The sequence below is a fragment of the Mirounga angustirostris genome, unplaced genomic scaffold, assembly GCF_029215605.1.
Source record: "Mirounga angustirostris isolate CCGP_5_RB_7025 unplaced genomic scaffold, mMirAng1.0.hap1 SCAF_13, whole genome shotgun sequence".
Classification (NCBI taxonomy): Eukaryota; Metazoa; Chordata; class Mammalia; order Carnivora; family Phocidae; genus Mirounga; species Mirounga angustirostris.
In genome coordinates this window covers 9,580,513-9,601,723 of record NW_026991721.1, presented here as the reverse complement: position 1 = coordinate 9,601,723, position 21,211 = coordinate 9,580,513, and the positions used below count along the sequence as shown (strand labels likewise).

The 21,211-nt window shown below is 60.6% G+C and overlaps 1 protein-coding gene across 7 annotated transcripts; it reads right to left on the bottom strand.

The window, feature by feature from the left end:
• Positions 1-418: 418 nt before the first annotated feature.
• Positions 419-20,865, bottom strand: RAB3IL1 (RAB3A interacting protein like 1). Of its 7 annotated transcripts, none has more exons than XM_064576322.1 (10): positions 20,743-20,865; positions 11,614-11,851; positions 11,095-11,244; positions 10,920-11,015; positions 10,462-10,680; positions 8,763-8,891; positions 8,555-8,667; positions 6,939-7,038; positions 4,043-4,109; positions 420-3,231 (listed from the first exon to the last, which is right to left on the bottom strand). In XM_064576322.1, exons 1-10 carry the CDS (start codon positions 20,751-20,753, stop codon positions 3,149-3,151), a joined length of 1,206 nt encoding a protein of 401 aa, XP_064432392.1. In that variant the 5' UTR covers positions 20,754-20,865; the 3' UTR covers positions 420-3,148. The 7 variants fall into 7 exon arrangements, with proteins under 7 accessions (XP_064432394.1, XP_064432395.1, XP_064432392.1 ...); XM_064576323.1 differs by having other exon boundaries at positions 421-3,231; positions 10,920-10,997; XM_045893531.3 differs by having other exon boundaries at positions 421-3,231; positions 11,095-11,190.
• Positions 20,866-21,211: the final 346 nt, after the last annotated feature.

Here is a 21,211-nt window from a genome sequence, read left to right as displayed (position 1 = left end):
AAGGCCTCGAAGAAATCACTGCTCTCGCGCATCCACATCAGCATCATTCACATTAGCTAGTAGGTGGGAGCAACCCACATGTCCAACAAGGGATGGATGGGTAAAGAAAGTGTGGCACGTACAGACGATGGCAGGAAGTTAAGATGGTAAACCGCTTTTTACCCCAATGAAATAAATGAAAAAGGGGTGGGGGAGGGGCTGCAAAGGTCACGTGGTCCAATCTTCCCAACTCATGGAGGAGCAAACTGAGGCCCAGACAGGAGCCCCGTGGCCCAGGTACACAGTCCCGGCAGCATCCAATCCGGGTGGGCTTGGTGGATGGTAAAACGTGACACAGCAGAGCAACGTGAAAGGTGCGCGCGTGGGCTCAGGCTCGATGGCCACGGTTGGAGCTAGCTTTTTTTTTTTTTTTTTTTAAAGATTTTATTTATTTATTTGAGAGAGAGAGAATGAGAGAGCACATGAGAGGGGGGAGGGTCAGGGGGAGAAGCAGACTCCCTGCTGAGCAGGGGGCCCGATGCGGGACTCGATCCAGGGACTCCAGGATCATGACCTGAGCCGAAGGCAGTCGCTTAACCAACTGAGCCACCCAGGCGCCGCTTGGAGCTAGCTTTTAAGAGGTGACCACAGATGCCGGGAGCACTTACAGAGTTATCTAGAAATTCACTTAAGAGGAAAAACTCCTGTCCGGCCGATGTCAGTTAAACCTCTCCCAACTCCAAGAGCCGAAGCCCTGAGCCTCTCCCTCCGGAGGGCCCCCAGTCACCCCCAGAAGCCTGAAGAGTGGGGGTGGGGGAGCAGCTGTAACCCCGTAAAAATGTGGGAAACAAGCCTAATGAAAATCCAGCTCCGCCTCTGCCTGAGACTCAGTTTCTACGTCTCTGAGAAACAGGGAAAGGCCTCATCCAGCGTCAGGCACAAGGCAGCTGTCTAGTGCAAGGAGTCCTGGGTGCTGGCTCCAGAGCTGGGCTCAGGCATTCCTGTCCTGGGGGCACCCTTGACTGTGTGACCTCTCGGTGCCTCAGGGGATTCATCTGCAAAATGGGGAAATAGTAGTACCTCACGGGAGTTCTCTGAGGGTTAAGTGCACTGGTTTGCTTAAAGGGCGTGGAGCCAGCCCTGGGGCTGATGTTAGTGCTCAGATATTAGCTACTGTTGGGAGGTCCTGAGCCAGATTGTGTGTCCCTGGGTCCCCCACAAGCACCCCACCCGCTGTTGTTTGCCCACCACAGCCCTGCCTTGGCCTGACAGGAAATCCTGTCCTGGGGGCAGGCCAAGCGAGTCGGCTGTGGGACCCTCTGCCAGGGCTCTGAAATGTGGCCTGGTGTTTCCTCGGCCTGGGTGGCTCATCCAGGGGCACAGAAGCTTCAGAGCCCAGACCTTCATTCTCTTTCTCCCCCAGCTGACCCAGGACTGACCAAGAGGAGGGCAGAAAGAGGCGGGTATGCAGGAGAGGATGTTGGGATCACCCCGTGAGGAAGTGGGGGAAGGAAGGGGGAATCTGCAAGGCAGGAGACCAAGAGCGAAAAGGCTCCTGGCTGGTGAGGGTGATAGGGTTGCGTGGCCTTGACAGAGTCCTGGCCAGCCCACAGCCGGCCTCAGGCCTCAGGCCAGTAGGGACCCCCTCACCAGCCCCAGTACACACTGACCAGAAGCTGCTATGCTCCCCCCTCCCCGGGACCCCCACGGGCCTGGACCCACACCCCTACAGGTGGGCAGGGGATCTGGAATCACAAGATAGCTCCCCAGGTCCACACCTTGCTAAGATGTCTGCGCCGCTGGCAGACATCACCAATCGATCCCGTCACTGTCCAGCTCTCGCCAGGCAGCCTCGCGACCTCTAAGCTCCCGTTAGACAGACACAGGGAGACCAGAGGGTGATCTACCCCACGAGACAGTGCGAGGGGCAGCCTCAGCACCGCTGCTCTCCCCACAGCAGGCCCCTCGGCAGAAAGCCAGGCTCGGCCCTGAAAACCCACAGCCCCATGGACCTCTGGAGAGGCCTCGAGTGGTACTCCCCACAGCAGTCCCTTCAGGATTTGGGCCTAATCCCAAGCACGAGGGCGGGCTACGGAAGGATTTGGTTTCATTCCTTTAGATGCCCAAGCCTTGGCCCGAACCCCAGGGCACAGGAGTGAAGGCGCGTGGCGCCCAGCCTCTACCAACAAAGCCTTCCTTTATTAAATAGAGATCGTGTTACATTCCATCCAAAGGAGGAAATCAGCTGTGGTGAGGGATGTGTCCAGGTTGGACCCCAGTCCCAAGTGGGCTGTGAGGAGTGAGGAGGGGCCTGGGTCCTCCCCACCCTACCCCAGTCCTGTGTGCAGGGCTTGGCGGCCTCAGCCCCCATTGTCTGAATGGCCACCCACAGCTGAACACAGACACTGGTGTCCTGAGGCCCTGTCTGTGTTTTACTTCGGGAGAAAAGTATCCTAATCCTTCCAACGGTGGTGGGGGCAAGGCCTCCCTGAGCACAGGGCTCAGACGGGGGAGGGGGAAGGTCAAGGGCAAGGAGGAGGGGCCCTGATCCACCTTAAGAACAGTTTGGGGGCAGTTCTCAAGCAGATCCAGGTTGGTGTGGAAGTCCCTGACAGCCCCTTGTGGCCCCACCGCCCCGCGGACACCGGACACAGGGGGCCCGCTGGGGGCAGTCCGACAGGGAGGCCACCTGGGAATGGGTGAGGGATGGCCACCAGGGGGCGCTGGTGGCCCAGGGCTTGGGACCAGAGGTGGGGGATACCCTGGAGATCAGGCCACCCAGCGTGGCCCCTTTCTGAGGACATGGCAGCAACAAGGCACCTGCAAGCAGCAGGTCCCAGGCCCGCAAAGGGGGTGCTGCCCCGGGTACCCCCTCCTAAGGGCTGAGCCCCTTAGTGTGGGTCCAAGCTCCTCGGTCTTTGGTGCTTCCTTGGAAGTCTCCTGGCGGCTGTGTGCCACTGATGAAGGGAGACGCGTCGGCTCATGAGGTCCTGTCTGTCCCAGGACAAAGGTTTGGTACCAGCTCAGCAAGGCGTCCGCAGCCTGGCCATCTGTCCATCTGCTCAGCTTCTGGCTCAGGGCCGGATCCAGGACTCTGTCTTCCTGTCTGTCTGTGCTGGGGCAGGGGTCAGCTGCTGCTGAGAGCCCCCCTCTAGGCCTGGGCCATGCCCTAGGCCTCCTGGGGGAAGAAGCCGAGCTTGGCCAGCGACATCTCCTTCCGCAGCCTCGTGATCTCCCAAAACATCGGCTCCGCTGCAGGTGGAACGAAGGTGGACAGCTCAGGGACAGGGTCACCTCAGGCAGATGGCCGGGTCCCTCTCCCCTGGCTTTGGGCAGGGCAGCTGGTAGGCACCTAGGGCTCCCCCAGCCCCCCAGCACAGATGATCTCAGTGAGTGGCCCGACCTCTTTGAGGCTCCACACTGAGGCCCTGCAAACTGTTGAGTGCTGAACAAACTCTGCACCACCATGCATCGCCCCCCAGCCCAGCACCGACATGCATGAGCACACTGCCACACATTTGGCAGGCCACAAATGCTTCCCAACCCCATCTCCCTGGGGTCTTAGAGACCCTGAGCCATCAGCAGAGCCACGGGGTCAGTCCGAGTTCCCCTCCAAGGCCAAAGCTTGATGCCCAAGCTGGGGAGGAGAGGCTCAGACTTCAAACTGACAAGCTTGGTGGAGGAGCGGGATGCTAGGCCTTGCAGAACAGGGGTAGAGGGGACAACAGGTAGATGGAGGACCTGCTGGGTGGGCAAGGGTAAAGTGGGAGGCGGCAGCTGGTGTCAAATGACCATGAGGAGGCCACTCCCAGTGGGGAGGAGATCCACAAGGGACACCCCATCGTGCAGGGCTTCCAATGCCAGGCCAGTAACAGGGAGCAGTCCCCACAAGCCCCGGGGCCTGGGAGAAGTTTCTGGCGGGGAGAAGGCAGCGGAACCTGGCAGAGCCTGGCAGAGTCTTCCCCTCTGTCCAGGCAACAACGCGCATAGGTTGACCCCACCGCGGCTGGCCCGCCCGCTCCCTCCCACAGGCCAGCCCCGCCGGCCACCAGGGGGCGCTCACCTTCCTGACGCACCAGGCCTTGCTGGATGTAGCGGATGTAAGTGAAGAAGTTGCACACTGCGGTGATCTGGGGACAGAAGCGGGGAGGCTGTGACCAGCCAGCCCTCACACTTGGGGTCTTCCCAAAAGCCAGGGCAGATCAGAGACCAGAGTGGGAAACCCCATGTCCCATCAGAGCCAGGTAATGCTCCCTCAATTGAACAGGGCTGGGCTCTAAACTTTAATTACCTGGGCACCTGGGTGGCTCAGTCCATTAAGCATCTGCCTTCGGCTCAGGTCATGGTCCCAGGGTCCTGAGATCGAGCCCCGAGTCGAGCTCCCCGCTCAATGGGAGAGTCTGCTTCTTCCTCTGCCTCTGCCCCTTCCCCCTACTCCTGCCCCCCTCCCCCTCACTCTCTAATAAAATCTTTAAAATATATATATAAATAAAATTTAATTACCAACGGTGGTATTAGTACTACTCCCAATAAAAACAACAGCAGCAGCTAACATTTAATCCAGCACATGCATCCAGTGAAGCAGACATGCTTATTATTCCCATTTTACACATGGGGAAAACAGACTCCAAGAACAAAGCCACCAGACAACAATTACAGAGTCCACAGAGACAGTAAGTGGCTGAACTGGAAGGTGAAACCAGGCGGCCTGCCCTTGAATCCACACTCATCCTGAGGGGCCTGCCTGCTCTGCGTGCTGGAGGCCCTGGCCAACCAGGCCTTGGCCCAGTGCTCCTGGTAATGCCAGGATAGGCAGGGGGATCAGAAGCTGCTCACTGGGGCTGCCCTGGATCCCCAGGCCTGAAGCCCCCAGCCTGGCCTGAGGCCTGCTCCATATGCCCTATGCTGGGCACCGCGGACCCCAAGTTGGCTCAGACGTGGGCCCTTCTACTCTCCTCTGCAGAGAGGGTGCTGCTGGTACCCTGCCCAGGCCCCTTCCCCAGGCTGGGGCCCCTGTCCCCATGGCTGAGAGTGTTGGCCACCAAGGGCTCATGGGTGCCCCTCTGTCCCCCCTAGCCCTGCATACCACAGCCAGGGGGGTATGGCTGGGGGCTGGCTGGCATGCGGTGTATAAAAGGCCAGCCCCCTTGCCTCCGGGTGGAACCCACCCTGGGCTCCAGAGCCCCCGTGGATCAGGTTGCAGCCAGACTCCAGCCGAAGCCACACCCCGCCATTCTGCTTTCCTCAGTCCTCCTAAGAATGGCATAAAATCCTCATCTTAGGCTCGGCTTTTAGGGAGCCCAGCCAGAGACAGGGCAGAAGGTGGCCAGCAGCTGTGCCCCAAAAGCACCCACTCAATGTCCAGCGCCCCGGGGGGAGGGACGCCAAGTGTGTGGGGGCCCACGGGGTCCAGAGTTCCGGGGGGGGCCCTCAAACACATAGGAATCCTTGCCAGCCAGGAGGACAAAGTGGGTGCAGGGGGTTGGTGGCCCAGGCAAGCGTGAGAGAGGGGTGCCCCAGAGGGGACTAAGCCGGTGTGGCTCAGGAGGGGCTGTGGTGAGGTGGCCAGTGGGCCCCCACGGGAGGCTGGCGAGCAAGGAGAGGCAGGGAGCAGTGGGGTTCTCTCCCCAGGGCTGTGCTGTGGGGACAGAAACCTCTTCTCCCTATGGATGCCACATTCCTTGGTCTCTTCAGGGTGGGGACCACCTCCTAAAACTTCACACGGTTCTTGTCTCCCATCCCAGCTCTGCCCGACGCAGAGACATGCAGGCCTTTGGAAGAAACAGAGTTCTACAGTGTTTTTTTAGTTTTTATATCTACAGATACAGTTCTGTCGGGCACAGAATGTCTGGTGAGGCTCCTTCTGTTGAGCCCTGGTGGGGATCAGAAAAAGGCCCCTGGAGAGGGCTCTGGGCACAGAGGCGCGGGGCGGAGGCTGCAGGGAAGGCGGACTGGGCTCAGAATGGGGAGGCCCCAGGGCCAGGTCACACCCCCCCTTTCTAAGGCACAGACTCCCCATCTGCAAATGGAGCTCAGCTCGCTGCTGTGGGGTGTTTCGGGACAATACACTGGACACCCTGCGGAAGCTTGTCGGGACCAGACAAGCTGCCTAGCAGCGGGGCCATCTGTCCACCTTAATCCCTATGAGCAGCCTCTAGTAGGTCAAGGGCAGGAAATGGTTCCTACAAAAGGGCCCATCCACTCTGTGCTACCTGTGCACCAAGCTTCAGAATCTTCTAACGCATTCTCTTTGGTTCCTTATAATCCTATTCACAGTCTGTGAGGAGACAGAGGAACGGGGACCACCCGCCCTTATCCCCCAGCTTGGGGACCACTGACCCAGCCTGGGCCACTTGGCAGGTGAGGAGGGAAGCTGGGATTCCCGGAGGCCTCGTTGAATCCACCACTACTGTCAGGCCTCAGAACCTTCTCAAAAGTCTGGGGCCAGAGCCTGAGCTGGGAGGCAGGAGCCGGGAATTTTAACCTGAATTCTAATGTCACTCCCATGATTAGGTTTCAGCAAGCAAACAGGTACCTCAGTCCTTCACGCCCCCGCCATCCCCCGCCATCCCCCGCTGCCCCGAGGGACTGAGTCCTGCCAACAGCCATGTGAGCTCGGAAGAGGACCACTATCTCCAGAAAGCAGGCAGCCAGCCTACCCCTTGACTGCAGCTCCTGAGCCCCTGAGCAGAAGATCCAGCTAAGCTGTGCTCACTCCTGCCCCAGGGAGAGCATGATAATAAATGGGGGTTGTTTTAAGCCACTAAGTTTATGGTAATTGGTTCTGCAGTAATGACAAACTAATTCACCAGGCTTGGCTGTGTGGCCTGAGTCGGTCTCCGTACCTCCCTGAGTCTGTGCCCTGTTCTGCAGATCAAGGTTGAGCTCCTAGGCTGGCCTAGGGTCCCAGCCCAGGGGGCCCCTAAGAAGCCCAGTGACCCTCCCACTGGATGACTCACCCTGGCCCGGGAGGACGGCGAGATGTAGTAATGGCTCTCAGAGTCCCCAAGCCGGATTCGGTGGCGACAGGCACGAGCCAGCCCGCTCAGCGCACAGGTACTAGAGGAAAGCAGAGGGGGTCGTGGGGGCTGGCGGGGGCTCACCCACCCAGCTCATGCAGGGAGGATGCAGCAGGCAGAAGGATGCACCAAGGGAGGGAGAAGCAAGCGGACCTGGGGCTGGGGCCTGGCATCCTCTCCCTCGACCCCACCTTCCCCAGGAGCCGGGGGCCAGGCCAAGGAGAGATCCTAGTCCCTGGGACAGACCTTTGACCTAAGCTGGATCTCACCCCTAAACCCCTCACCTTGCCCCTAGTGGGCAGGAGAGCCCAGTGCACCTCATGCCAGGTATCTTATCAAAGCTCCCCTCTCTGCAGCCCCTAAAAACGTACCCCCTACTTTACGGGGACTCTCAGGCTCAGTCACGCCTTCCCCAACTAAACAGGAGTCCATTCTCTCCTCCACTTGGTCACCGAGTCCTCAGGCTAGGTCATGCCAGCAGGGCCTCTTGCTTGAATCCCCTTAGCTCCTCCAACCAGCCCTTTGCCTCGTCTCTCCCCTTCTCCACATTATAGCCAGGGGCTCCTCCAAAAGCCCACATCTAGCCCATCATTGTTCCCTGCTGCTTTCCTACTGCCCAGGAAACCATTATGGAGACTCCGGAGCAGAGAAAGGTTAAGTAGGCTCCTGGGTTGCAGGACTTATCAGTGCCTTTGCTGCCTCCAGGTTCACTGTGACTCTGACTGGACTTGGCAACTCTCTTTTTAGGAAACATCTATTGATGATTTGGCCTAGTGAGTCAAAGCCCAAACCTCATTCAAGACCTTTTACACTCTGGCCCCAAACATCCTCTGTGGCCTCAGCCCTATCTCCCTACCCACCCCACTGCTCTGCCCACAAACCCAGTGATGTTTCCATTAATACCCCGGTTTCTCATACCTTCACTCATTTTGTTCCCTCTGCCTGAAAGGCCCTTCCCTACTTGGCAAACTGCTATTCATCCTTCAAAACCTGGCTCAAATGTGCCCCTCTGTGCCAAGGCTCCCCCCTGGGGCTTCCCTGGCAGGTCAAATCCTGGGCTGCCGAGGGAAAGTGCTCCCCACCTCTGCCCCTTGTTCCACCCCGGCTGTCTGGTTCTACTGCGAGCCCTGCTTGATGGCAGCTGAGTCGCAGGAGGGACAAGATACCAGGGCTGTTTGGTTATTTATTAGCACAAGGAGAGCCCACAGCTGACATCACTTACATGTCAGTCGGGGCCCAGAACCCATTGTGGGAGAGAGGATGGGGGTGGGAGAGGGATGCCGGCAGACCAGCCGGGAAGAGGGAGACTCTGGCTCCCAGACTCCCGGTAGGGCCTGGGGATCTGTGACTAGAGGCCGGGATTTGTGCCAAAGGTGCCTCCTTGCCCTGCCTGATGTCAGCCACCGCGCCTCTGCACCCCTCCCCCAGCCAGGCCTGTGTGCCCCACTCCTGCCTCCCGCTTGGGTCCCGGGTCCCTGGCTACTGCCTCGGCAGAGCGTGGGGCTAGGTGTGGCTTTCCCAAGCGGGCAGCAAAGGATGAAGGGCGCTAGGCTTACTTGGTGCTGCCAAACTCAACTGTGGCCACCTTCACGGTGGGCAGCGACTGCGAAGCCACGGGCTCGATGGTGAGCGTGTTGTCCTCCACCGCGGCCCGGACCAGCGCTGAGAGCTGCGACAAAGCAGGGCGGCAGGCCGGGGCAGTGAGGGGCTGGCCTCCGGCTGAGGGGCATGCCCCGGGGCCAGCCGCCCTCTGCCCCGCCTCACCTCCCGCATGGTGAAGTCCAGACAGGGGCCCACGTCCTCCCGGTACACCCTTTCGAGGAAGGGGCAGGTCTTGTCCAGGGTGGGCGATTCCCGCCAGGCCTGGAATTCTGCGAACAGGGTTGTGTCCACCTGCAAGGGAGGGTGAGCCGGAGAGAGTGGTTAAGGCACAGGGGGCGGGGGTGGGGCAGCTGAAGATGGTGGGGAGCCAGGGAGGTTGCGGGGCAGGCCCCAGCCTGCCAGCGGGTCTGTCCCCAGTGGCCCAGCAGGGGACAGAGCTCCAAGGAAGAACCGCCTCCTTCCCTTTGTACCAAGGGCCTCAGAACTCAAACTTTCATAGCCAGGTGTGCTTTTAGCTTCCCAGCTCTACAAGGTTGCAGACTTGGGTCCAGGGCCTCGTTCTGAAGCCCCTCTCTGCCTCCTGGAGGAGGAAAAGCTGAAGATGGGCCCTGCAGGTCCCCCCACCCGCCCCCCGCACACACAGACACATGCACACAGAGGGAACACACACGGGGCCGCCTACTCGGGAGAGACGACTGGCTGGCTGCCCTGGGGCGCATGCAGTGTGAGTGAGGCTGGGCGGGGGCAGAGGGACGGCCCCTCTCCCCAGCCATTACCTGTCGGGAAAAGGAGAAAGAGGTAGCAGAGGTGGGGGCCGTGAGCGGCTCCCCAGACAGGAGCTGCCAGGCCGGCTCGTAGGTGAGGTGAACAGCTTTGCTGGGGACCACGCAGAGGAGCAGGGAGAGGAGGGGGGGCAGCCCAGGCTGGGGGGGGGGGGCGGCGGGGCAGACAGACAGATGACAGGTGCACAGAGACAGACAGGAGGAAGGAGATGTTAGTGTTCAGTCAGAAGCTGAGAACTCGGAAGTAGGGGGCGAGGCCTGGCCTGCGTCCCTTCCTTGGAAGCCCCAGAGACACAGGGCAGGATGGAGCTGGGGGCTCAGAGACCACAGGACCCCGAGTCCCATGTAGCCCTTGTAGGGCTCACTGAGTGCGGCCCTGAGCTGAGCTCCTGACACCCAGGTCTTATCAGTCACCATGGGCATTGGGGAGCCCTTATGTGAGGAAGCTGAGGCTCTGGCAGGTGCCTTCACTTGCCCAAGGACCCATGGTCAAGGACATCACAGCCCACTGCCCAGCCTGGACCAAATACCCTATGTACCCAAGGTGAGGAGGGAGGGAGACAGCCCCCAAAGGCTCTGCCTGTCTACGTACCAAGGCAGAAGGCGCTGAGGACCCTCGAATCCAGGGATGTCACGAGCTGGTCCTGGACCTCAGGGCTGCGGGCATGCAGGGCCCAAGCAGCCTGTCCCCAGAGGCCCAGCAGTAGCCTCCTAGGCCCAGGGAAGGTGTTTTCCCGAAGAACTCCCCCATCCCCCCCCACCCAGGCCAGGCCCTCAGGCCCCAGGCCGGCCTCAGGTGCCCAGAATACCACCTACTGCTTGGAGGGGCATGGAGAGGTGACCAGGCCCTCACGGGACCCATGAGATGTACACAGGGTACACACAGAGGCTGAGGGCCAAACCTCATTATCACAAAAAGGCTGCCCAGCCTTCCCAGAGGACACAGAGGCCCGGGGATGGCAGGCCAGGCTCCAGGTCACAGTGTGAGGCGTCAGGCCTCCCCACTGGGCCCCACTGCCTGGCTGATGCTGGACACCGTCTCCCTTTCCCGTGTCCACTGCCCACCCACCACCCCTCACCTCTTTGCCCTCCTTGTCCAGGGTGAGGGTATGTCCAGCCGCGGGGCACACAGCGGGGCAGAGGGTGCTGCCAGTGCTCTTATGACGCAAGTGGCCCTTGCGGGGTCCGGCCTTGGTGGGGCTCAGCAGCTGTGGGTGGAGCTCACGGTTGGGGGAGGCTGGTGTGGATGTGAGGACCAGTGTCTTCAAGGCGCTCACCTCTGCCTGCAGCATGTCGATCTGGCCGGGATGAGGTGGCCGTCAACCACCAGCCACCCCAGCTCAGGACAGCCTGTCCTGATGGTGACCGGTACCTAACCCCCCTGCTACCCCTGGAACAGCCTTTGAGGTGGGGACTGAGGCACCCATTTTACAGATGGGGAAACTGAGGCTCAGAGCGGACCCATGGCCTGCCTGGCGTCACACTGTACGCCCAGGCTCTGTTAGATGCACCTGTCTGGGAGCTGGCCAGGCCTCACCTTGCCCCGCGCCTCCTTCAGCTGCTTTTCCGACGCTGCCTGCTTCATGTTGGCTTCCCGCACCATCTTGTGGGCTTCCTGGGGAGAAGGCAGGCTCTGCATGAGCGGTGAGGAGCCAGCGCGGCCCCAGCGGCCCCACTGCCCAGCAGGTCCCCCAGCTGGCCGGCCCTGGTACCTCGAACAGGCTGGCCGTCAGCTCCTCTAGCTCCCGTTCTAGCTGCTCCCGCACCTTGGACAGCCGCTCACACTCTTCGTCCTTCAGCTTCAGCTCCTGGGGGGTTCCACGGGGGGGGGGGGGGGCTGTCAGCCCCACGGGGACCCAGGCCTGGCAGGGGGGTGGGTGGGGGGGCATTGGGCCCACTGACGGGGCTCCACTGCGGGGGGCCTCTGAGCCCCCACCTCCCTTCCTCTGTCGCCCTACGGTTTAGGATGCGTTTCCCACTTAGCATGTAGCATGATGTCGAAACACCAACCGTCAGCCTATTAGAGCTCAGAACGGGCATTCAGAGAAGTCAAGACTTCAAAAAATCCTTCCAAAGTCACAAGAACTTGTTTCTCCTCTGCGCTTCCCTCGCGCCCAGCCCCGGCCTCCATGCGGGGTGCTCTGGGAGAGCCCACAGCACCTCCAGGTGGGCCCCTTGTCCCTGCCGTTCCCCCCCCAACCCCCCCCTCCCCGCCGCCCTCCAAGCCCCACCTTCTGGGCTTTGTGCAGCTCCTCCTTCAGGAACTCTGAGCCCTTCTCCCGGATCTCCATGGAAGAGCTTCGCAGGCGCAACACGTCCAGCTGGGCGGCTGCAGGGCCCTCCTCCCCTCCAGAGGTCTCCGCCAGGCCTCTTGGGGACTCCCTGTGGCTTTTGCAGGGGCCCACGCTCTTCCAGGGGACCGGGACAGCTTCGAGGGGCGGCGGGTGGCCCTCGTCTGGGTGGGGCTGGCTGCGGGCAAACAGCAAATCCAGGGTGGGGTCCCGAGACCCAGATCTGAGCTGAGGGACCCACCCTGGGCCACATGCCTGCCACTCTGGGCCTGGTCTGGGCCCCGTCTGCAAGACAGGGACACTACCTGTGAGGCTATCACTGGGTTGTCCCAAGGGCAGAGGGACCAAACACGTGGTCTCCTAGGGGCCAGGACAGGACGCATTCATCTTTGTCAACCACCCTCTCCAGCCCAGGGCCTAGGGCTGGGCTTGGCACACAGTAGGTGCTCAGTTCGGGTTTGTCCAGCAGGTGACTGTAAACGTGTCAGTGCTGAGAATCTGAGTCTCCATTTCTACAAAGCGGGGACATCCCCTTGGTCCTACCTCTAGGGTCACCGAATGCATCTGACGTGCATAAAACCTTGGCCCACAGGGGGCACCTGGGTGGCTCAGATGGTTGAGCATCTGCCTTCGACTCAGATCATGATCCCAGGGTTCTGGGATCAAGCCCCGCATGGGGCTCCCTGCTTGGTGGGGTGTCTGTTTCTCTCCCTCTGTCCTTTCCCCCACTTGTGCTCTTGGGCCCTCTCTCTCTCAAATAAATAAGGTCTTAAAAAAAAAAAAAAACCCAGCAAAAACCTTTGCATACAGGAGGAACTTAAATGGGAACTGCCTTCTAGGCTACTGTTAATGCAAATGTTATGCAAATTAAAACCCACTTAGTGTGGGCGGGAGAGGGAGGACCCAGCCAGGGCCCCACAGAGCTGAGGCAGGAAGATTCTGCCAAACAACCCAGGCAGGGCAGACCGTCTTCCTGCTCCCTGAGCCTTGTGGGGAGCAGTCCCGGCTCGGCTCTCCGCTGGTCTGCCCTGTGACCTCAGGCAAACACCGCTCTCTGGGCCTCAGGACCCTTCTCTCCCTGAAGTTGAAGACCCTAGAGGTAGTGCTGCGGCCATCAGCCTCCGTCCCCTCCTCGTCCCGCCAGCACTGTCCATCCACACCCCCCACTTTGCAAGAGACCCTGCGGAGGGAGGGAGGCAGGAAGGGAGAAGGCTCGGCAGCCAGCAGTGGTTTGTGCCAAGACAGCACCTCTGGACTCGCTCACTCAGCAAAAGCTGGTGGCTCCTGAGCCAGCAGCTTCGGAGCCACGGTGGCTGGGCTGAGAGTGACAGGCTGGGCCTGGCGGCTGATAAGGGCGGGGAAGTGGAGGAGAGGCAGGACGGAGGAAAGACAAGGCCAAGGGGTCGTGGGCCTCAGGCTTACTGAGGGGAACGTGTGAAAGGCAAGACTGGGGATCAGTCCCTCCTCCCTGTCATCTGGACCCTGAGACGGTCACCAAGCAGCCTCTGAGCTTCGGTCCCTCCCGAGGTAACACAAAGGGACTGGGTGCCCGGGGAAGCCCAGCAATGAGCCCATTCCCAACCCTTCACATGGCCCTGTCCCTGCGCCCAGCCCAGCCTGCCCTCTGCTTTGGAATCGGCCCATAGTGTGGCCTCATGGGTCCTTGGCTGGGTCCCGCCTGGCAGGGACCAGGGCTCTGATAGACGAAGTGGGAAAACACATCTATCACTCCATCAGCAGTGATTATGCCAGACAGGGATCCTTCCTAATACCTCTGTGGGGGAGGGGGGGAGGGTCGTTGGCAAGGGGTCCCTGAGGCGTGAGCAGGGGCTGTGGCAGTGCCATGGTGGCCCTGGGCTGGGATCTGCACCCAGGGGCCTCACACTGGCCAGGTGCCACCTGGCTGCTCTGTGCATGTCCTCTCATTTAGAGCTCTCAACAGCATTCGTGGGACTGTCCCCATCCTACAGATGAGGGACGGGGGTCTCAGAGGAGGGCAGAACTTGCCCAGGCCCACATGGCTGCTCGCTCGGTGGCGGTGCTGGACGGGCAGCCAGGGCTTGGGTCCAGGCCCGAAGTGCCCCCCTTCCAGCCGGTAAGTGGGGGTGTGAGTGTGGAAATCAGTGCATCTGCTTCAGGATCGAAGGCTGTGAGGCCCAGGCCAACTCGGGAGACTCCTCCTTGGCTGCAGCAGGGAAATCGGACCCCATTCTGGCCTGACTCTCTTCTCAGCTTCTGCTCGGGCCCAGAAACTGCCTCCCAGGAGGGCAGGCCAGGGCTGGGGGAGCTGTGGCTGAGAGCAGAGGCCAGAGTCAGGCCAGGCCAGGGTCCACACCAGGCTCCGAGCTGGGGTACGCACCAGCCCCTGGGAATATCACTACAATTCTCTGAAGCTGCTTCCCACCTTTGGGATGGGGGTAAAAACCTGGAGGAGGCGTACTAAGAACCAGGTGAAGAAGTCACGGGACACAACACCAGGTAAAGACCGTGCCGTCTGCGGCCACGTTGGCAAACACCCCCACTGCCTGCCCAGGCTCTGGGTCCCACAGCCAAAACCACAGGCCTCAGGGAGGTCTTCTGGCTGACAGTCTGGAGGCTTGGGGCCCAGGGCCATTTCCTCAGGTGAGAGAGGATGGTCCTTGTCACTCAGGCTTGACAGGGGCAACAGACCCCAACTCAGGGGCTGCACGCCTCAAGAGGATGAGCAAGAACTGTGGGCCAACGAGGGGGGTGACCAGCAGGGACGGCATGGGACACAGGGCAGGATCCCAGGTTTTAGACACCCGGCGCTGGGGGTCTTTTCCTCTGTAAGGACCACCCCAGACATCACCCACGCCCCTGCCGAGGAGAAAAAGACCTCCAGCCCCTCCCACGAGGGCCACCAGTGTGGTCACTAATTCTCCTGTTGGTCCCAAGGGCATGGGCTGGGGTTACAGCTGGACCGTCCCCCATCATTTTCCCAACAGATTCTCACTTTAGCCCACTGCTGGGAAGGATGGGACCCAATTCTGCAGCCAGAGGAAACGGTGGCCCTCCATGTCCCCCCTCCCCAGTGTAAAAGCCCAACTCGAAACCCTGTGGCAGAAAGCGTGGGAAGAGCAGGGCCGCCTAGTAGTTACCAACTGCCCAACACCTGGGCCAGGGGTTCAGGAAAGAAGGGTTGAGGAAAGGGGTTCTGTCCTGGGAGAGAAGCTTGAATCTGCAGGCCCTCCCCTCACACTTCAGGGCTGTGAGGCAACTCGGAAATTTCAGAGGAAGGAGGGATGCGAGGGACCCCAGGCCCCATAGGTCCAGCCCAAGCCAGAATCCTCTATCTTCACACACTTCAGCATCCCAGACCAGGAGCTGGAAAACCTGGAGGTGAATGCCCGTGGGGCTGGGGAACTCACTCCTTGGACAAGCATGGGCTACCATTTAAGTTCTTCTGCACCACACCCCCTCCCTGCCCCTCAGTCCAGGTCCATGGCCCTCAGCCTGAACCTTCTCAGCCCCCATTCCCTGCAGAAACAGAGTCCAGAGTACAGGGAAGGCCTGTAGCAGGACCCAGGGCCACTGGGAAGAGGTTAGAGGCAGGAGACAGTAAGAGTCAAGGTCAGAGGAAAGTGGGAGCATCCAACATCCCCCATCCTGAAGCTGGCTTCGCTGTCTAGAGCCCACGACAGTTTAGACAGGAAAGGCCCCACTGGCTTACTTCCTCAGGAAACACACGGGGGGTGTGGGGGGGGGAGCAGAAACCGCAATGCTCACCCCCCAGTCCTGTCCTAGGAGGGCCAGCAGGGCTTTTGTCCCCATCCACAAAAAGTGGCAAAATGAGAATGAGGACCCGTGGATTCTATCGTTCCCAGTCACCCAGCAGCCCCCACTGGGCCAGAAGGGCCCCGACCAGGATCCGGCATACTCTTCCCATTTCCAGCCCAACCCGCCTGCCATGAGGTCTCTCTGCCCTTCGATCTCTCCCCGTCCACTGACCAGCGCCCAGGTCACCTCTTTGAACTAAAGATCCCGGTGCTAACGGGCACGATGGATTCCTTAGAGAAGACGGAAGGAACTAGTTAGGGAAGCTCTGAAACGGGGGGAAGGAGAGGCAGGGAGGGCACGCTGGGAGCGCTCACCCTCTGCCCGGGGCCAACAGGGTGGCTGCAGCTGATCTGGTCTGCGGGGCAGGGCCACACACAGGGGCCCTGTTCAGACTCATGGCCCTGCACCCACAGGCCTTCTGGTAAGCTGGGAGAGCACAGAGGCTGATGGCCAAGTGACTCCTCCTGTCCAGGGGCCCCAGGGGCCCCAGGAGAGGTTTCCCGCATCGGCTCCCCGCCCGGCCTGCAAGCCCGGCCAGGTGAAGCTGACAGAGAAGGGTTGAGGTAGCAACTCCAAACCCTCAGGACGCCGCTGCAGGGAGACGCTCTCCCCAGCCTGGGTGGCACAAGGAGGCGCCTGGTGTTCAGAGATGGATGGCGACCTGACCGGAACACACAGCAAAGTGGCGGCAGGGTGGGAACAGAACTCAGAGTCCCAGCTCTATCACATCATGTGACCTGTCACCCAGAGAAATCCAGACGGGACGCAAGGGGATGAATGGTGGTTTTGGAGAAGTGAGGCAGGATGCAGATGGGGTTTGAGGAAGTTGGAGCCAAGTGCCTGAGGGGGTGGCGGGGAGAGGTGGTGGTGGGGATGGTGGGGCTTCCATCCAAGGCCGTTGCATAAGCCAGGCAGGTCCTGGCCTCGGAAGGGATGTGCAGAGGGGACAGAGCCACAAGACTCTGAGGGGGGAATTGTGGCAGGAACCGGGGGCTGGAGAGGGTGACAGAGAAAAAAAAAAAAAAGCAACAAAACTACAGTAATTAACTAACATAATGAAATGGTGCCCAGGACGGGAATAAGGAACTGGGAGGGGGTCTGTCGGGGAAGAGAAAGAGGGTCGCTGAGGCGTCTGGGGAGCGGCATGTCCTATATGGGTCGCTGAGGCGTCTGGGGAGCGGCATGTCCTATATGGGTCGCTGAGGCGTCTGGGGAGCGGCATGTCCTATATGGGTCTACAGGTGGCTGAGGGAGGTGCGGGGCCAGAGGGAGCCGCTGCAGGCTGAGCGTGCTCTGGGGGAGGGGTCACAGAGGAGTCGAGCGCCACAGAGCCAGCCTGGAGGTCTGAGGAGCAGCCATCACCAGGGTTGGAAGGGAAGGTTCCAGAATGGGGCAATGGTGTCATATATGTCATACATGGGAACAGAGTATCAGGCATGCGAGCCGAGCAGGACCCTGGGGGAGGGGGGTTGGAAGCAGGTGACTCTGGACCACTCCAGCAAGCGGGACGCAGGTGTGTGCCTTGTAGAACACGGAGCAGGGGGCGGAGAAGGTCAGGAACAGCCGTAGGATGCAGGACAGAAGGCAGGGAGGTTGGAACACCTGAATCAGGTGGATTGGGCCAAGCAAGCCTCTCCTCACCATAGCCCCAGGGCCGCCAGTCCAGCCCAGCCCTGCCAGGGAATCCAGCCCTGCGTCTCCCCTGGGAGCCAGCACAAGGCCTGGGACAGTGGGGGTTCACTCTGTGCTGGGGCGGAGCAGGGCGCACAGCACCTGCCTCACATCCGCCTGCTCAGTCCTAGAAGGATCTGACACCTCGAAAATCCAACACATACAGAGTGAGCACCTATCATGTGCTAGGCACCCCATCAGCCCCGATCTGCCCAATCTGCATGACCGCACAGATTTTGGCAGCAACATCCCTGAGCTCCCTTCTGACCGCATTCTAATTCACTCTGCTCCCCGTCCCCCACCACCCTATTGGGCACAAATCTTGGGCAGACCTGGGGAGAGTCTACACCAAGCAGGATTCTAGTGAGGGTCTGAGCTCCTCACACATGTGCAGAGTAAGGAACGGCAGGAGGTATATCCCCACTAGGTAGTCAGATCAAGGAAGGCTTCCAGAAAGCAGCAGCTGGGAAAGGTGCACAACTGCTTCCCAGGCATGAGGCCCACTTTCCTTCCACACTTCAGATGAAGTCTGAGCCTACAGACCTCTGTAGCTTAGGCCCAACAGGCAGGAGCTTGCAAATCCAAGCCCCTTCGGGTAATCAAAACCCAGAGCAGTTAGGTGACCTGCTCAAGATCACACAGCCCGTCTGCAGCCCTGGGGCTCCCCAGCATCTTGCTTGTTCCAAAGACAGAGTCCTCCATCCCTGGGAGGGTGGGGGAATCTCATTTCATTCCTGAGCAGTCCATCAGAGCCCGGCCCTCCCTAGAAATAGGTAATATTAGCCCCATCTATCAGACAGGGAAACTGAGACCAGGGGAGAAAACTAACCCAGAACTCAATTTCTGGCCTTTGCTGACCAAGCCCCAAGTGTCCAGCACTGTGTCAGCTGCAGATACTCGAGATGCCACCATCTCCCCATCTCAGGACAGGCTTGGCACCCAAGACTATGGACATGAGAAACTATGGGGGATGGGGAGAGGAGCATCCCAATTTTGGGGGAGCTGCCTCTGGGTTCAGAGTTCAGGGCTCCTGCTCAAGGAGTCCCAAGGAAGAGGGCCCACCTGAGCTCCTGCAGAGTCCTGTCACTGCCACCCACCCCAGGGGAGCAGCCCTGGGGCCAGGGCCAAGGGGATGAACTGGCACCAGGGCCTAGCCATTAACGGCAACCATCCCTCACCTACAGATGAGGAAAGAAACTCCAGAGACACTGACAACTTAGCCAGGGCCACTGATCCCAGAGTCTTCATACTCTAGAATAAAGGGCCCAAATATACACCTACCCAGACTGTCCTGAGCCCCTGGGGGCCGCAAGCCCAAGCAGCTCAGTTAGACTTACATGGACAAGTGTGACCCCAGGCAGGGTCCCTTCTGGCTCCTGCTGGGGTCTGGGTGAGCTCCTAGGACACCAGGCCCCCAGTGGATTCTGGCAGCTTGGCCCTTGATCCTTCAATCCCTGCCTCTAATACCCGAGTTGGGAGGGGGGGATCCATAAAAATGCAGTGCTCAAGGAAACCCCCAAACTCTGCCTCTCACTCCCAGGTGTGCAGCTCCCCCTTCTGTCCCTCATGTTTTCCATCTGCATTTATAAAGCACCTGCTAGGTGCTCTGTACCTGGCTAGGCCCTGGGGTTAGGCTAGGCCCTGGGGGTCTAAATGTACATGCAAGAAGTGAGTTATAGGGCGCCTAGGTGGCTCAGTTGGTTAAGCGTCTGCCTTCAGCTCAGGTCATGGTTCCAGGATCATAGGATCGAGCCCCGGGATCGAGCTCCCTGCCCAGCAGGGAGTCTGCTTCTCTATCTCCCTCTACTCTCTGCTTATGCTATCTCTCTCTCTCTCTCTCTCAAATAAATAAATAAAATCTTTAAAAAAAAAGAAAGAAAGAAAGAAATGAGTTATACTGAGGATCATGTGGGGGTCAGCTTGGCAGCCTGGTTTATCCAGAAGCCTCTTGGGAATATGGCAGGGAGGCTGGACTGGCGGTGGGGGGAGGGGTCTTCTCCAGGACCCTGAGTCTTTTTGACACTGTCCTTAAAGAGAGCATCTATCGGGCGCCTGGGTGGCTCAGTTGGTTAAGCGACAGCCTTCGGCTCAGGTCATGATCCTGGAGTCCCTGGATCGAGTCCCGCATCGGGCTCCCTGATGAGCAGGGAGTCTGCTTCTCCCTCTGACTCTCCCCCCTCTCATGTGCTCTCTCTCAAAAAATAAAGAAAATCTTAAAAAAAAAAAAAAAAGAGTGAGAGCATCTATCTACTGATGGCTCCCAGCCCTGTCTGTCTGGCTCTGGCCTGCATGCCTCCAGGGAAGGGCACTCTGGTCATGGATCAGCCTGCAGCTCTCCACCCCACAACCTGCTCATTTCGCCCAGAGACCCAGAGAAGTGAGGCCATACTCTCAAGATCACATAGTAACTCAATGACTGTTTTGCCTGGGTGCCCCCAACATATGGGGTCACAAGCTTCTTCCAGACTGGGATGCCCCTTAAACACAGTTAGCCCCACGCAGGATTGTGCTAACCCCACCAGGTCCCACACAACACTTTCTCCCTGAACTCAGTCATCTTCAGGGGTGGGGGTGGGGGGTGGAGGAGGGTACTTTTCCAAAAAACATGTGCTCTGCTTCTCCTTTCCACCCTTTAAGAGGCATGCCTCTCCACACCTCACCCCTACCAGGAGCCCTTTCTCTCAGCACCCCCTGCTGGGGACAAAGCCCCACTATTCCCTAGCATCTCAGCCCAAGCTTTGCTAGGGGCCATGGAGTCAAGTGGACCTAGACTGCATCAGAAACCCCTCCAGCCTGCCAGCTCCCCCAGAGGCCGTCCCTCACTCCCCAGCTCTGGCTAGGAAAGAGTCCTGTCCTGGGACCCCCCAGGTGGCCCAGTTCTTTACAGGAATACAACCCACCCCACTCTGGCCACAGCTCTTCCAGGACCTGGCCTTCCCAGGCCATGGGGAGGAGGAAGTGTTTGCCCAAGTCCCTGAGAAAACCACAGCCTTCCTGCACGAACATGGCAGGGGACCCACACCAGGTCGGCCAAGGGACTGGGATCACCCCTGAGAGCCAATAAACAGTCATAGGGACTGGGGCCACTAAGCCAGGACCCAGGGCTCTGCTGCCCTCCTTCCGACTGCAGGGAGGTCCTACCCCACACCTCTGAGCTGGGCTGGATCCAGGAGCCCCAGATGGAGGTTCATCAACTTACTAGCGACCTTGGCAGAGACCCAGCCCCCTTTCCCAATTGCACTGCTCTCCAAGGGTTCATCCAGGCTGGGGGGGGGGCGCTCCTCCAGGTGCGTACCCCAGACTTACTCTGGCTTGCAAGCGCCGCCCCCCCCCCCCGCCCGCCTGCCCGCCCCCTTCTCACTCGCGCTCCAGACGAGCTAGGAGTTGGCGCCGTCAGGCCGGGAAGGTCCCCACCCACAGAGAGCCCCCGACCCCTCCCCGCGGGGCGTCCTTCCACCTCCGCCGCGCGGTGGCTCGCGCGTCCCGGGACTACGGGGCGCCCGTCCGCCGCGGGCCGGGTGCACACGCGGCAGGGATCCGCAGCCCCGGAGGCCGCCGCGGCCCGAGCCCGCGCGGTGCGGCGAGCGCGCCCCGACCTACCCGCTCCACATCCCGGCGCCGCCGCGAGCTCCCCGCGCCGACCCGCGCCGCGTCCCCGCCCGCCGCCTGTCAGTCCCTCCGCAGCCGCCCCCCGGCCACCCCCGCCCCCGGCGGGTCACGTGGCCGAGGGGGCGGCCCGAGGACACGTGCCCGGCCCCGCCCCCCCGCCGCCCGCCCGCCCCGGGACCGTGCGCCGGCGGGCGCGGGGGAGGAGCCGGCGGCCGGCGCGTCCTGCGGTCAGCGCCGCGCTCCGCGGCCCGCGGCTGACTCGTCTCGGATCCCCCGGCGCGGCGCGGGCCCTCGGCCACCGCTGCTCGAGAGCCTTGGCGGACGGTCTCTCGGAGCCCGCCGACACCCACCCGCTGGCCAGCACGCCCCTTCCCTGGGCTCCCTGCTCTGTGCCCGTCCTTGGGCAACGTCCTGCAGGGTGGGAAAGGGGCTAGACCCCAAAACAAGTTTTCTCGGGTTT